This window comes from Coregonus clupeaformis, chromosome 37, assembly GCF_020615455.1.
Source record: "Coregonus clupeaformis isolate EN_2021a chromosome 37, ASM2061545v1, whole genome shotgun sequence".
NCBI classification, from domain to species: Eukaryota; Metazoa; Chordata; class Actinopteri; order Salmoniformes; family Salmonidae; genus Coregonus; species Coregonus clupeaformis.
The window spans coordinates 24,360,036-24,374,743 of NC_059228.1; the positions used below are offsets into that span (position 1 = coordinate 24,360,036).

The 14,708-nt window shown below is 42.2% G+C and overlaps 1 protein-coding gene across 2 annotated transcripts in view; it reads right to left on the reverse strand.

Annotated features, from left to right (window-relative positions):
• LOC121553201 (SH3 and PX domain-containing protein 2A) overlaps positions 1 to 14,708 on the reverse strand; it is a 94,041-nt gene that overhangs the window by 56,198 nt on the left and 23,135 nt on the right. For both annotated transcript variants that reach the window (XM_041866205.2, XM_041866204.2), the window contains exon 6: positions 10,847 to 10,878. In XM_041866205.2, the coding sequence (XP_041722139.1) occupies positions 10,847 to 10,878 (32 nt within the window). The remainder of the gene's footprint in view (positions 1 to 10,846; positions 10,879 to 14,708) is intronic.

Consider the following 14,708-nt stretch of genomic DNA (forward strand, 5'->3'; position numbering starts at 1 on the left):
GACATGAAGTGATGTTTTTGAAACATGTGCTTCCTCTCTTGTTGGGCAGGGAGGGGTGTGCTCTGTGCGAATGAGTAAGGACTTTGTCAACACACTCAGTATGTCCCAAAAACAAAAGCTAATATTTCAACCCCATTCAGGAAATGAAATGTTTTGCATCAGCAGGAATAACAGACTAGAACAAGGGTCACTAAGGTGAGAAATATTAGGAGGGAAAGCCTAGACATTGTAGGGTAGAGCTTAAATAAGGTCTTCATCATCTGGATACCAATAAAAAAAACTCTACACGGTGTAACATTCCACAAAGACAAAAGTAGATTAATATGAAAATGTATGTTGGATGAAATATGCTTCATTTCATAATACTTCCTTCTATTCTGTCTCCAAACTCTGTAGCTTTAGTATGCAAGTGATTTACAGTAGGTAGGTATTCCAACTCCATCATCTGAGGCCATGAAATTAGACGCAGTAGATGAAATAAATGTGATCGATTGGAGGAGGATGGTTTAGTGTGCTGCTAGTAGTGGCCACATTAGGGTAAACAAACTGAGTCTGTTAGGAGAGAAATCCTGCTTTTACCACTTATGATTGATATCAGTTCCCCCACCCTTCCTGGAATCTCAGAATATCAACAACGTTAGTGTCTAGACTCTAGACTACTGTGTTTACATGTGGTGTGTGTGTGTATGTGTGTGTGTGTGTGTGTGTGTGTGCGTGCTTGCCTGCCTGCTATGGTGCCTGCGGGCATCGCCCATATGCACAGCACATATCTATAAGCTTAAACATTATAATATATTTGACACCAGACTTTTGAAATAGCCCTGTTAGACACTCTCTCTGTTTACATCTCACCTCACTCAGATTTATACTTGCACTTCCTGCTCCCACCCCGCTCTCCCCCTTCCCAATCCCATTAACGGTCCTGTTCAAAACAGGACGACAGTTGGGAGCGTTGCAAGAATGTATCTTGGGGAGGAAACAGGGGAGGTTGGGAATTGGGAAGGCTGTTGGTTTGGGTCAGGGGATTTGTCCTCCTTTGATGTCAGGGTTCCTGATCTTACTCTGGGTCTGGTCAGAGGGAGGGATGGTGTGACACTGACATGAGGGCCATTGATTTCACTGAAGCTGATTTAGCAGAGAGATGGAGTAGATCTAAATCTGGCAGAGTGACTGGTCTTTGGATCATCAGCTGAAGTTGTGTGGGTGGATAAGGAGGGAATACTGAGCGGTTGTTCAATACAGTTTACAGATGCTTTCACTGATTCACTTTGTTAAAATGGAGCACTATCTCTAAAGGATGTGGAATGTGTACGGTCAGGCAACAAACAAATGTGACTCCTTACAGGAAACTAGGCGTATGTCACTACTTCACAGGAGCGCCATTTGCACGTAAACCTTTCTTTTTAGCAAAATGTGTTTTTTGGACATGTGAACTTTCATGTGCCTTAATAACAAACTTGTATGCCATCTGTAAATAAGAATACAATTGTTAAATTACGAGCCTAGTTGGTTCAGCCACGGAAAAACACAGCAACCTTCCCGCTAGCCATGATTGGCTGAGATAATGAGTGGGCTGGACATGCCGAGAGATGAGTTCAGATTGGTCTGCCATGTAGCACGCTTCTGTCTATAATATGAGCTGGTCAGTATGTGTAGGTAATCCTTTCTAACGCTGCTTTTTTGAAAGATATCACGTAGTAGAATTGCATAAGTGTTGCTCTCCACTTTCTGGAGGACCGAGTTTAGAAATCCATGGAATTAGAGTATGATAGCTAAGGAGATGGAGAAAATTCTGGTGTTTGATTGCAAATATGCAGACAGAGTCGAAAAGAGAACACACAGAAGGCTGCCTCTGGATTACATATTCAAACTAAGGGCAACCATGGCATCTGTGACAGAGAGGGAGAAGCGTCCATCCATGTATACGGGTAAGAGAGTCTAGCTAGCTACATTTTCAGATATTACACGTTTCTAATTTTGTCCGAAAGTCATTTTCATTTCAAGTTAAAGTGTACTGTTAGCTAGTTAGCTGGCTGGCTAGATAACGTTACGTGTATGATCTGTGTAGCAATATTATTTGTATCTCAGAGCCATTTGCATTGCTAGTTATAGCCTAATGTTAGCTAGCTAATATTGAACCTGGTTGGTAAGCTACCTGCAGATTCATGCAGGGTAGTAACGTTATGAGTTGGGATTATGGTTCATTGTTTAGATAGCTAGCTACATGTCAAAACAAAAGACTCCACTATGCAAGTAACTATTTCAATAGAATGTTTATGATGTCACTGCGACAACTGTTGACAGATGTAGCTGGTAAATTCACTCTGGCTATCTACACTCAATTTCAGAGCACTCCCATCTGAGTGTGCCAGAGCGCAGAATAACTGACAAATTTACGAACGCTCAACACCCGTTGAATATGGCCGATGTCAGTAAATGTTGGCAAAAAAGCAGCACAGTTGCAGTCACCAATGCTCTGGGTAACATAAAAACAGCCTAACTAGCTCTGCTAGGGCAAGTAAAATGGTCAGAGTGAGCTGTTCTCTCATTTGTGTCTGGAAGTAGCTAGCAAGCTAGCCAACAGAAGCCAGTTAGCTTGGGTGCTTGACTGCTGTTCTTCGGTCAGAATGCTCAGATCAACCCTACTTTTCAGCCAGAGCTCTGAATTTACGAACGGCCAATCTGACAACGCTCTGAGTTTACAAACACCAAGAGCACACTCTGTCACTACAGATCACATTTACGAACACACCCGTAGTATAAGCCAGCCTTTAGTCTTGAAATCTTTGGTTGTTTAGTACATAGCCTCACATGTGAATCCTTAAAGAGATGGGTGGGGCTAAAGCTTAAAAGGGTGTGAACGATGCTGAATGGGTGTAGACAAAGAAGAGCTCTCTAGTAGGTACCAAAACATTAAAGGGCCATTTTCTCAAAAGTGAGGTTACAAGTTTATCAACTTTCAAAGCAGAATTACTTTATCATTGTTCCTCAACTGTCGTGTATGATATACCATTTTCTAGCTCTGAGTCTCTACTTTTATCCAACGCAAAAAACACAATTTCTAATTTTGCTACATAAGACCGAATCGAGCCGGTCGGTCACAAATGGTAATGAAACTACAAAATGGGAAATAAACTGCACATGGGGTTCTAACCATATTGAACAGCTCATATTCAAAATCAGATATTGTATAAGGACATAAACCTATGCGGTAACACTTTATTGTAGGTGTCCTTATGTATGCATTCATAAAGCCCTTATAACAGCTACAGTGAGGGAAAAAAGTATTTGATCCCCTGCTGATTTTGTACGTTTGCCCACTGACCAAAAAATTATCAGTCTATAATTTTAATGGTAGGTTTATTTGAACAGTGAGAGACAGAATAACAAAAAAAATAATCCATGTTACTGGCTAGGCCACTCCAGGACCTTAATGTGCTTCTTCTTGAGCCACTCCTTTGTTGCCTTGGCCGTGTGTTTTGGGTCATTGTCATGCTGGAATACCCATCCACGACCCATTTTCAATGCCCTGGCTGAGGGAAGGAGGTTCTCACCCAAGATTTGACGGTACATGGCCCCGTCCATCGTCTCTTTGATGCGGTGAAGTTGTCCTGTGCCCTTAGCAGAAAAACACCCCCAAAGCATAATGTTTCCACCTCCATGTTTGATGGTGGGGATGGTGTTCTTGGGGTCATAGGCAGCATTCCTCCTCCTCCAAACACGGCGAGTTGAGTTGATGCCAAAGAGCTCCATTTTGGTCTCATCTGACCACAACACTTTCACCCAGTTCTCCTATGAATCATTCAGATGTTCAATGGCAAATTCAGACGGGCATGGGTACCTTGCGGGCGCTGCAGGATTGCAGTCCTTCACGGCGTAGTGTGTTACCAATTGTTTTCTTGGTGACTATGGTCCCAGCTGCCTTGAGATCATTGACAAGATCCTCCCGTGTAGTTCTGGGCTGATTCCTCACCGTTCTCATGATCATTGCAACTCCACGAGGTGAGATCTTGCATGGAGCCCCAGGCCGAGGGAGATTGACAGTTATTTTGTGTTTCTTCCATTTGCGAATAATCGCACCAACTGTTGTCACCTTCTCACCAAGCTGCTTGGCGATGGTCTTGTAGCCCATTCCAGCCTTGTGTAGGTCTACAATCTTGTCCCTGACATCCTTGGAGAGCTCTTTGGTCTTGGCCATGGTGGAGAGTTTGGAATCTGATTGATTGATTGCTTCTGTGGACAGGTGACTTTTATACAGGTAACAAGCTGAGATTAGGAGCACTCCCTTTAATTGTGTGCTCCTAATCTCAGCTCGTTACCTGTATAAAAGACACCTGGGAGCCAGAAATCTTTCTGATTGAGACGGGGTCAAATACTTATTTCCCTAATTAAAATGCGAATCAATTTATAACATTTTTGACATGCGTTTTTCTGGATTTTTTTGTTGTCATTCTGTCTCTCACTGTTCAAATAAACCTACCATTAAAATTATAGACTGATCATTTCTTTGTCAGTGGGCAAACGTACAAAATCAGCAGGGGATCAAATACTTTTTTCCCTCACTGTATATAACACATAACATTAGTCATAAGCTGACATAAGTAGTTTTAAATAGTTAGGAGTAATGTCATAAGATGTTATAAAACTAGTTATAATGGGTGTTATAGATGACTGTTGATCCTGTTGTCATATGCTCTAATGTCAACTGTTAATAACAGCTGCTATTACAGAGCCTGAATGACAACTTATGTCATATGTTATTACATGCTACTTAACAGTCTACATACCAGATGTTATAACAGGGTGTTATGTCATTTACAAACATCTGTCACATTATTACATTAAATGGAATGATGGGCGTCATAGCCATGTCATATGCCCTTATAGAGTGTGCACAGACACCTTAAATAAAGTGACATTAATTTGAGGTGTTATAAAACAGTTATGAATGTGCTTGTACAACAGGACGAGTTGAGAATCACACAACTTTAATATTCAAAGGATCTCAAAAGAAGCATGGGCAAACAGTCCATTGACTCCAACATAAACGTCTCGATATACAATTCGCAGATGCCTCTACATGTTATAAAATCATTATTGATTGTTATTGATTCATCAGACAATTGATGGAGTGTCATGTGTTCTTGCCACATATTGACACTCAACAGCTGTTTAGCATTGAAAATCGTCAGGCAACCCCTTTGCCTTATTTTGTGTCTGTTGGTTTCCTAACATGTATGTTCTGGCATACACAGGGTATTATGAGATGAAGACTTGATTGCTCTAGCTTGCTGCCTGCTGCATGGTTAGGATGGGTTGGTTCCTTGTTGAGGCAGAGGTGACAAATGGTCACTGTCAGAAAGTTAGAGGCTTGGCTCTAGAACTCGTGATGGTGTTAGCTACTTTTGCAATAAGTCACAAACTGTCGGTGCACACACTGACTTTGTGGTTTAAGAGACTTGCCAGTTTATAATGCAGTTCTGCTACTGCTGTAAGTATTTTAGAGTTAGTTCAACCAAATATTCATACAATATCTTCATAGAAAAACGTAAGAATGGTGCAAATGTATGCCTAGCATTGTCTAACCCTAGAAAATTTCATTATGAAATGGTAGATTCACTCGAGTGAGATTGAGTTAATTCAATCTTTCAGATGGTATTGCCCTTGCAGCATGTCAATAAAAGTCCTGTGTCTGGGAGCCAGAATGAGGCAAAAAGCTCAGTATGCAATGGCTTATCAAGCAAGGGGAGTGTGATTGCAGTTTAAGTGGTAGAGAAGCACACATTTGTCTTAATGGTTTCCTGCACTAGGCTAAAATCTCTGTCCGTCCCCCTACACACACACACACACACACACACACACACACACACACACACACACACACCTTCCTACACACTCGGATACACACACACACACAGTCAAGCACACACGTATACACACGGCTAGCTGGCCCCTTACCCCTGTGCGCCCCTTGACCCGCCACACACACCCCAATACTCCCCCTGATAGTCCTCCCACCCCACTTCACACACACACACACACACACAATTCCACTCCCTATATGCCCCTGAGCTCCCCAGCTCAAATAAAGCCAGCACGGCTGCGCACACTCCCCCGGTCCATGCGTAACACTTGCCACGTAAACCTACTCTCCTCTCCATCTGCTTTTCACATGCAAGGCGCCCCCAAGCGCTCTGACACTCTCTCCCAGTCTCTCTCTCTCTCTCTCTCTCTCCCTCCCCAACTCTCATTCTCGCTCTCATTCTCTCTCACGCTCTCCACTCAGTCCTATTATGCTAACACAGTAAAGCTGCTCACAGACAAACAGCTCATTTTCATTCACTTGTGCTGAGTTGGACAAGTTTATGTTTTCTTTGAGTAAATAGGGTTTCAGCCCGAACTGTTCTGTCATAGTTATTTCAAAACAGTTTCCAAACAGTGTGTTAACTTTCAAACCATTTTCCTTGGAGACACAGCAGATCTAGCTAAAACATTCAGGTCTTACTTCTGAGTAACCTCGTATTCTCTATCAATAGCACTACTCTAGCTGCTAGTCTCCAGTCTAGTTGTGCTGTGACCATGAGGTGTTGACCAAACCTCACATGCTTAGACAGCCACCCAGGCTGTACTGTATGCTGTCTATGAAGTTAGTGAATAGAACAATAATAGACAGTGAGACGTACTGTAAACAAGGCTAAGATATATACCTGTACAACTAGTAAGGTACAGTATGTCCTGTTTTGACCCATAGAGAGCCACAGAATGAAGTGGACTCGACAGAGAGTGGAAAGCATCCAACTGAGAACCCCATAGGGCCCTTGATTTGATTGTAAGGGAGGTCACAGTTGGATAATAATTACTGAGATTCAGGCCAAAACCTTACCAAAACCACATGAAGGAGCAAATCCTTGGGCAAATCATTTATTCAGAACTCAATAGTGGTTTTCATATTTTCTTTATCGTAACGTCATAATCAATGGAGTAAATCCTTTTTTGCTCCTAATCAGGGACCCAGTGGTTCACCTCTGGGCAATTTCACCAGTCCATAATAAATAACGGAACTTGAAACTTTTGAACACTGGATAAACATTGAAGAAAGAAATTCAAGATAGCTGGCGGGTGTATGAGGGGATGACAAGCCACTGAGAGAGACAGAGAGAGCAAAAGAGAGAGAGACAGACAGACAGAGACAGACAGACAGACAGACAGACAGACAGACAGACAGACAGACAGACAGACAGACAGACAGACAGAGGGGGGGAAACAGACAGAGAGAGACACAGGGAGAGAGACAGAGAGAGAGACGAGAGAGAGAGAGAGAGAGAGAGAGAGAGAGAGAGAGAGAGAGAGAGAGAGAGAGAGAGAGAGTGAAAGAAGTGGGGCAGTCATAATGACGATGCTATGAATGACTGATTGTCTACGTCAGAGTATAAGACAGAGCTGTTCAGATAGCCTGTGATTTCTGCAGCATATCCATGCCAGGTAAACAGTGTGAACCAGTCTGCCTAAACCATGCAGTAACCACCAGCAGTTTTGTGGCCTGGGGCAACATTTTCCTGTTAGGGCACATTTTCCTGTTAACCCTACTCTAAACTCTTAGGAGAGACCAACACCATGTAATTTTGGGGACCATAAGCTGCAGCTACAGCAAAAATTCACCACAGACTCGCACAGTCTCTCCGCTGTTCTGATTTAATAAAGTAATATCAATATCTCAATGCAGTTAACCCTGTCTCTTGGTGTGCAGGAGGAATATTTCAAAAGGAGATGTCCAGTAAGGCTAAGATGTAGAAGCCTTCATTAGACTAGAGTCATTTGGCAAAATATCAGCATCTTGAGAGATGATACTTTTCCTCCAAGGCTTTCCAACTTAATTTAAAAGATGGAAAATGTTGTTTACAAAAGACAATAAAATAGGACCATTCATTAATTCATCACTTTTCATCTACTGTAACTATTCAAAATGTATCGGAAGAGCAACTTTTACAACTGTGGATAACCTATTATTCCAGCCTCCGATTCCTGGAAGAAATGCAATATCTAGCACAGTCTGAGCGTAGGCTACAACAGAGACACGCCTGAAATAAGGCAAGCTTTCCATTTCATTATGTCAATGGAATTCACTGTTACATAAAGGCACAATACCATAGAGTATAGAATTAAATTAGGTTGGAGTCTCATTTCATTTGGTGGCAACTTCATTAGGTTGCCAGGAATGAGTAATTCAGCTGTACTATTTAATGCATAATACTGTAGGTCAGGGGTATTGAACTTTTACCCTATGAGGTCCGGAGCCTGCTGGTTTTCTGTTCTACCTGATTATTAATTGCACACACCTGGTGTTCCAGGTCTAAATCAGTCCTGGATCAGAGGGGAACGATGAAAAAGTGCAGTGGAACTGGCTTAGAGGTCCAGAGTTGAGTTTGAAGGCTTTAGGTGTAATGTACTATTCAAATAATCTTTGTCAAATTCATGGCAACTTCATGAATTGTTGAATCTTCTATGTTGTCACCTGGTAGTACTGAGCAATTAGTGCTTTTTGAGGTTGGTTCAGTTTTGGTTTGATTATTTTTTTTAATATATTTTTTTTATTTGACATTATGTAGGTTGAATGCTGTAACACAGAATAAAACAATTAATAATTACTGTTTATCACTTATTAACCATCCTTTATTCACATTACTGTACTTGAATAAAATATTTCAGATGTTGTGTATATTACATTTGTTTTATTTGATGACTTTATTATTTCATTCCAAGTCATCATCTCATCTCTATAGAGCTGCTGCCTATGCGGTCTGACAAAACTACTATTTTAGTAGTTCTTCAAAGTAAATAAGGCATAGTTTTATGACTGCTGAATGCCAATCACTTAGATCAGTGGTCACCAACCTTTTCTGAGTCAAGATCACTTTCTGAGTCCAAAAGCAAGCCGAGATCTACCGCACAACTTAAAAAAACATAAGCCTATGCAACATTAACCTATTAAAAAGGGTGGCTATTTGAACAATCTCAAATATAAAATATTTTTTGATTTGTTTAACACTTTTTTGGTTACTACATGATTCCAAATGTGTTATTTCATAGTTTTGATGTCTTCACTATTATTCTACAATGTAGAAAATAGTAAAAATAAAGAAAAACCCTTGAATGAGTAGGTGTTTTAAAACTTTTGACCGGTAGTGTACGTGTGTGTAGAGTGTGTGTGCTAGTGCTTGTGTGCATATGCGTGTGTCTGTACCTGTGTGTGTCTCTTCACAGTCCCCGTTGTTCCATAAGGTGTATTTTTACCAGTTTTTTTTATCTGATTCTACTGCTTGCATCAGTTACCTGATGTGGAATAGAGTTCCATGTAGTCATGGCTCTATGTAGTACTGTGCACCTCCCATAGTCTGTTCTGGACTTGGAGATTGTGAAGAGACCTCTGGTGGCATGTCTTGGGGGTATGCATGGGTGTCCGAGCTGTGTGCTAGTAGTTTAAACAAACAGCTCGGGTATGAGGAGACGCATTAAATGGTTCAAAAAAGGGAACACTTTGCCTTCCCAGCGCTAAGGCTGCTGAATCAAGTGTGCCTACCGCCAACAGCGTAAAAATATATATATCAATTGGAACGCAAGGCTTTATCGTTGTTGTTTCTTACAGAAATGTTTGGTGATCGACTACGAATGCCTTGGAGATTGACCAGTCGATCGCGATTGACCGGTTGGCGACCACTGACTTAGATCATGTATTTTCAGGTAGAGATACCTTGCTAAGCAAATGCTTTCTATCCCTCTCGATCGCGCGTTCTCTCTTCTCTCTGTCTCCGTGTCGGCTCCACACAGACCGGAGAAGTAGACGGGCGCGCAATTGATTATGGTCATTGTAGTTAATTACCACGTTTCTCAGCTAAACTATGTAGAATATTGATTGGCCTGTTGGAAACTACAACTCCCTACTACATCGCACAGTTCAGGCTTGATCTGATTTATCTCTAGAGAAACTGTGTATCGAGCACACAGAAGAAAGAACGAATTGGAATTCAAATAATTGAACTGACATCTGTAAATTCTTTAAAAACTTTTTTTTTTTTTTTAAATTGGGTTAATCACTCAGCACTATCACCTGGTAACATCACCTGGAGTCTAGAATGCTGGTGACTCAAGTATGCACACACATGCACACGGTCATACTGCAGATGCACAGCTGCTCCCCCAGCCCCTCTGAATCCTACTTATAAATCCACCCACGGCCATATGCCCATGCACTGAGTCCACTCACCGTCCCAACAGTCAGCACCCAACCCAGGCACAGCATAGCTGTACAAACAGGTGCTCCTTCCCACCCAACACTGTTTGCTTAACCCTTTCATCACAATGAGCCATGTTGGATTTGGCTGTGTGCATTAAGCAGAGACTCGTGAGCTGAGTTGGTCTTGGTATGCACTTAAGACGTTATAGAGCTTTCTTCAACGGTCTATAGATCTTTGCTCAGTCTGTGGAAACGATATGGACTCCCAATAAATGCTTTGTTACAATCTGCCTGTTTGGTACAAAGACATGTATGCCTACACACATGCACACCAACAGAGATACGCGCACGCACACACACACACACACACACACACACTAATGTCAATAAGGACTTAGATACATCATCACATAAGCTACAAGACCTGTTGCAGGTAACGCGATAACCAACCAAAGTAATACACTACTGTAATAACTTAATCGAAAAAGAACACACTACCACTGAAAACACAAATTACAAACAGGACACCATGTGATGCAACTGACCGGCGCAAAGTAGATGCACCTCTATGTGAGCGATGGTCAATATAGACAGAAATTAGGTGACTTGTCTTACCTGACTTGCGTTTAGTGGATCCCCCATAGTCCCTGAAAAAGAAGCAACACCAGAGAGTCATGGTCAGTGTGTGACAGGGAGCCAGGCCAGAGCAGGAGCATGCTGTCACACACAGGACTCTGTACGCTACCAGCTACCAGCCAAACCCTCATTAAGAAGGCACACACACAGAGAGGCACCCCACATGGAGCATGTCAGAGAGAGAGGGAGAAAGAGGAGGGAGAGAGAGGGAGGGAGAACAAGGGAGAGAGGGAGATTGCTGTGTGTACAGTATGTGAAAGTGAGAGAGAGTGACAGAGTGAGTGAGTGATTGTTGATTTGGTGGGGTGTGTGTGTGTGTGTGTGTGTGTGTGTATGTTGTGTGTGTGCGTGTGTGTGTGTGTGTGTATGTTGTGCGTGTGTGTGTGTGTGTGTGTACTGCAGTTTGGAAATGGCAGTCTGCAGGTTTTCATTAGGTTAACCTCAGACTGAACAGTGTGTGTTGAAAGACTGAAGGTCAATGTAAAATGCAAACACAGACAGCTGTTTAGTGAGGCCAGCAGCAGGACTGCAGCAATGTACAGTTTGGTCAAACATTTCCATAAGTTATGTTTATCAACCTCAATAAAATGTAGGTTATGATCAGCTGCTGTAGCTTAAACTGTTTTGGTAAATGTAGAAATTATAACCCTTTATAAAAGTATCCAAACCTTATCATGACATGTTGTTACCTTAAGTAGAATATCACTGTATCCACTATGAATGGTAAGGATCATACCCTTTTTTTCAATTTTCCCCTAAAATGACATACACAATTCTAACTGCCTGTAGCTTAGGACCTGAAGCAAGGATATGCATATCCTTGATACCATTTGAAAGGAAACACTTTGAAGTTTGTGGAAATGTGAAATTAATGTAGGAGAATATAACACATTAGATCTGGTAAAAGAGAATACCAACCAAAGAAAACATGCATTTTTTTTTTTTTTTTTTTTTTTAGCATCTTTGAAATGCAAGAGAAAGGCCACAATATAATATTGCAGTTTAGTCGCAATTTAGATTCTGGCACTAGATGGCAGCAGTGTGTGTGCAAAGTTTCAGATTGATCCAGTGAAGCTTTGCAATACTGGACTATTTTGTATCAAGTCTGCCCAAATGTGCCGAATTGGTCAATTGATACATTTTCAAGTACATAACTATAGAGAACATACAAAAATGATATGGTAATACAAAATCTAAGTTTACACACTCCCAGGAATGTCATACATGATGGATCATTAGCTTATACACTAACTTTCACACATCTAGATGGCCGGGTGGGGTGGGTGTGGAGCCAAAGACAGCAAGGGTTCAAACTGTACAGTCATGGTCAAAAGTTTTGAGAATGACAAGAATACTAATTTTCACAAAGTCTGCTGCCTCAGTTTTGATGATGGCAATTTGCATACACTCCAGAACAGGGGCGGTGTGTTCATTAGGGCGATATGGGCGACGCACTGCCAAACGGGAAAAGGAAGGGATTTTTTTTCTAATCAATTCTATCACGGCAACAGTAGTTATCAGTGTTCTAATCTAGACGTCTGATCTGCCACTAAATGTCCAATCAGGCTAAAGTCGTGCTTCAAATGGCCCCGCCCCTTTTGGGGCGATTTCAGTCAGGTTGAATATCGCCCCAGAAGTCTCTCATAGACTCTCATGTAAAATCTTTTTTTTTCAAATATCAGAGCTTTCAATACAATCTCTATGGGTTCCGGGAGGGCTTGCACTTACGCGCTTTCGTCATACGTAACATAACCATGAACGTAACTAAGAAAAGAGCGGGTAGCAGCGTCAATCAATTCACGAACTACTGTCAAGATGGCTAGCGTTCAGTGCAACTCGATTGTCTCTTTGAAAGAAGTTCCTTTTTGTCGGCGAACAAATCAAGATAAATTGGCAACGAAACAATTAGGACCTCCCAGACCAAATTTAATAATTCAACAGGTTTCTACTAAAGGGGGAAAGTCCTACACCCAAGGATTTTCCAAAAATTGGTACGAACGAAAAACCTGGCTAGCAGGCTGCGATGTAGCTAATGCAGTCTTCTGCTACCCCTGCTTACTCTTTCACCCTGAAGGCGGCACGGCAGACAGCACCGCTTGGACAGCGACTGGTGTAACGGACATGCACCATCTTTCAGAAAAGATTAAGAAACATGAGCTGTCAAAGACCCACATGGATAGCTGTTTACGATTGTCTGCTTTGGGGAGAGTGAACATTGCCACTCAACTGGATGAGGGATACAGGCTAGCTGTCCGCCGCCACAACGATGAGGTTAGCAAGAACCGCCACATCCTCAGCCGGCTAATCCAGTGTGTGAAGTTTTGCGGAGTGTTTGAGTTAGCTTTGCGAGGCAAAGATGAAACTGAGGGCTCCACCAACCCTGGTATTTTTCTTGGACAATTAGATGAGGTGTTTTATGGAAATGCATATTGTTTATGCAGTGTTGAGGAATGTGAAAGAACACCCTTGATTATTTTTACTGTGATAACTTATTTTGCTTTTGTAAGCCAACACTTTTGAGATCAGTCAATAAATGCTTCTGGTATTGACTTATATGCTGCCCCTGTCTTCATGTTGTTGCTGGACATATCTTTTTTAAAATGTGTGTAGGTCACCTAAATCATCAGAAAAATTGCCCCCCCTGAGAATTTTTTCAGGAGCCGCCACTGCTCCAGAATGTCATGAAGAGTGATCAGATGAATTGCAATTAATTGCAAAGTCCCTCTTTGCCATGAAATGAACTTAATCCCCCAAAAAACATTTCCACTGAATTTTAGCCCTGCCACAAAAGGACCAGCTGACATCATGTCAGTGATTCTCTCGTTAACACAGGTGAGAGTGTTGACGAGGACAAGGCTGGAGATCACTCTCTGATTGAGTTAGAATAACAGACTGGAAGCTTTAAAAGGAGGGTGGTGCTTGAAATCATTGTTCTTCCTCTGTTAACCATGGTTACCTGCAAGGAAACACGTGCCGTCATCATTGCTTTGCACAAAAAGGGCTTCACAGGCAAGGATATTGCTGCTAGTAAAATTGCACCTAAATCAACCATTTATCGGATCATCAAGAACTTCAAGGAGAGAGGTTCAATTGTTGTGAAGAAGGCGTCAGGGCGCCCAAGAAAGTCCAGCAAGCACCAGGACCGTCTCCTAAAGTTGATTCAGCTGCGGGATCAGGGCACCACCAGTACAGAGCTTGCTCAGGAATGGCAGCAGGCAGGTGCGAGTGCATCTGCACGCACAGTGAGGCGAAGACTTTTGGAGGATGGCCTGGTGTCAAGAAGGGCAGCAAAGAAGCCACTTCTCTCCAGGAAAAACATCAGGAACAGACTGATATTCTGCAAAAGGTACAGGGATTGGACTGCTGAGGACTGGGGTAAAGTCATTTTCTCTGATGAATCCCCTTTCCGATTGTTTGGGGCATCCGGAAAACACCTTGTCCGGAGAAGACAAGGTGAGCGCTACCATCAGTCCTGTGTCATGCCAACAGTAAAGCATCCTGAGACCATTCGTGTGTGGGGTTGCTTCTCAGCCAATGGAGTGGGCTCACTCACAATTTTGCCCAAGAACACAGCCATGAATAAAGAATGGTACCAACACATCCTCCAAGAGCAACTTCTCCCAACCATCCAAGAACAGTTTGGTGACGACCAATGCCTTTTCCAGCATGATGGAGAACCTTGCCATAAGGCAAAAGTGATAACTATGCTGCCCCTGTCTTCATGTTGTTGCTGGACATATCTTTTTTAAAATGTGTGTAGGTCACCTAAATCATCAGAAAAATTGCCCCCCCTGAGAATTTTTTCAGGAGCCGCCACTGCTCCAGAATGTCATGAAGAGTG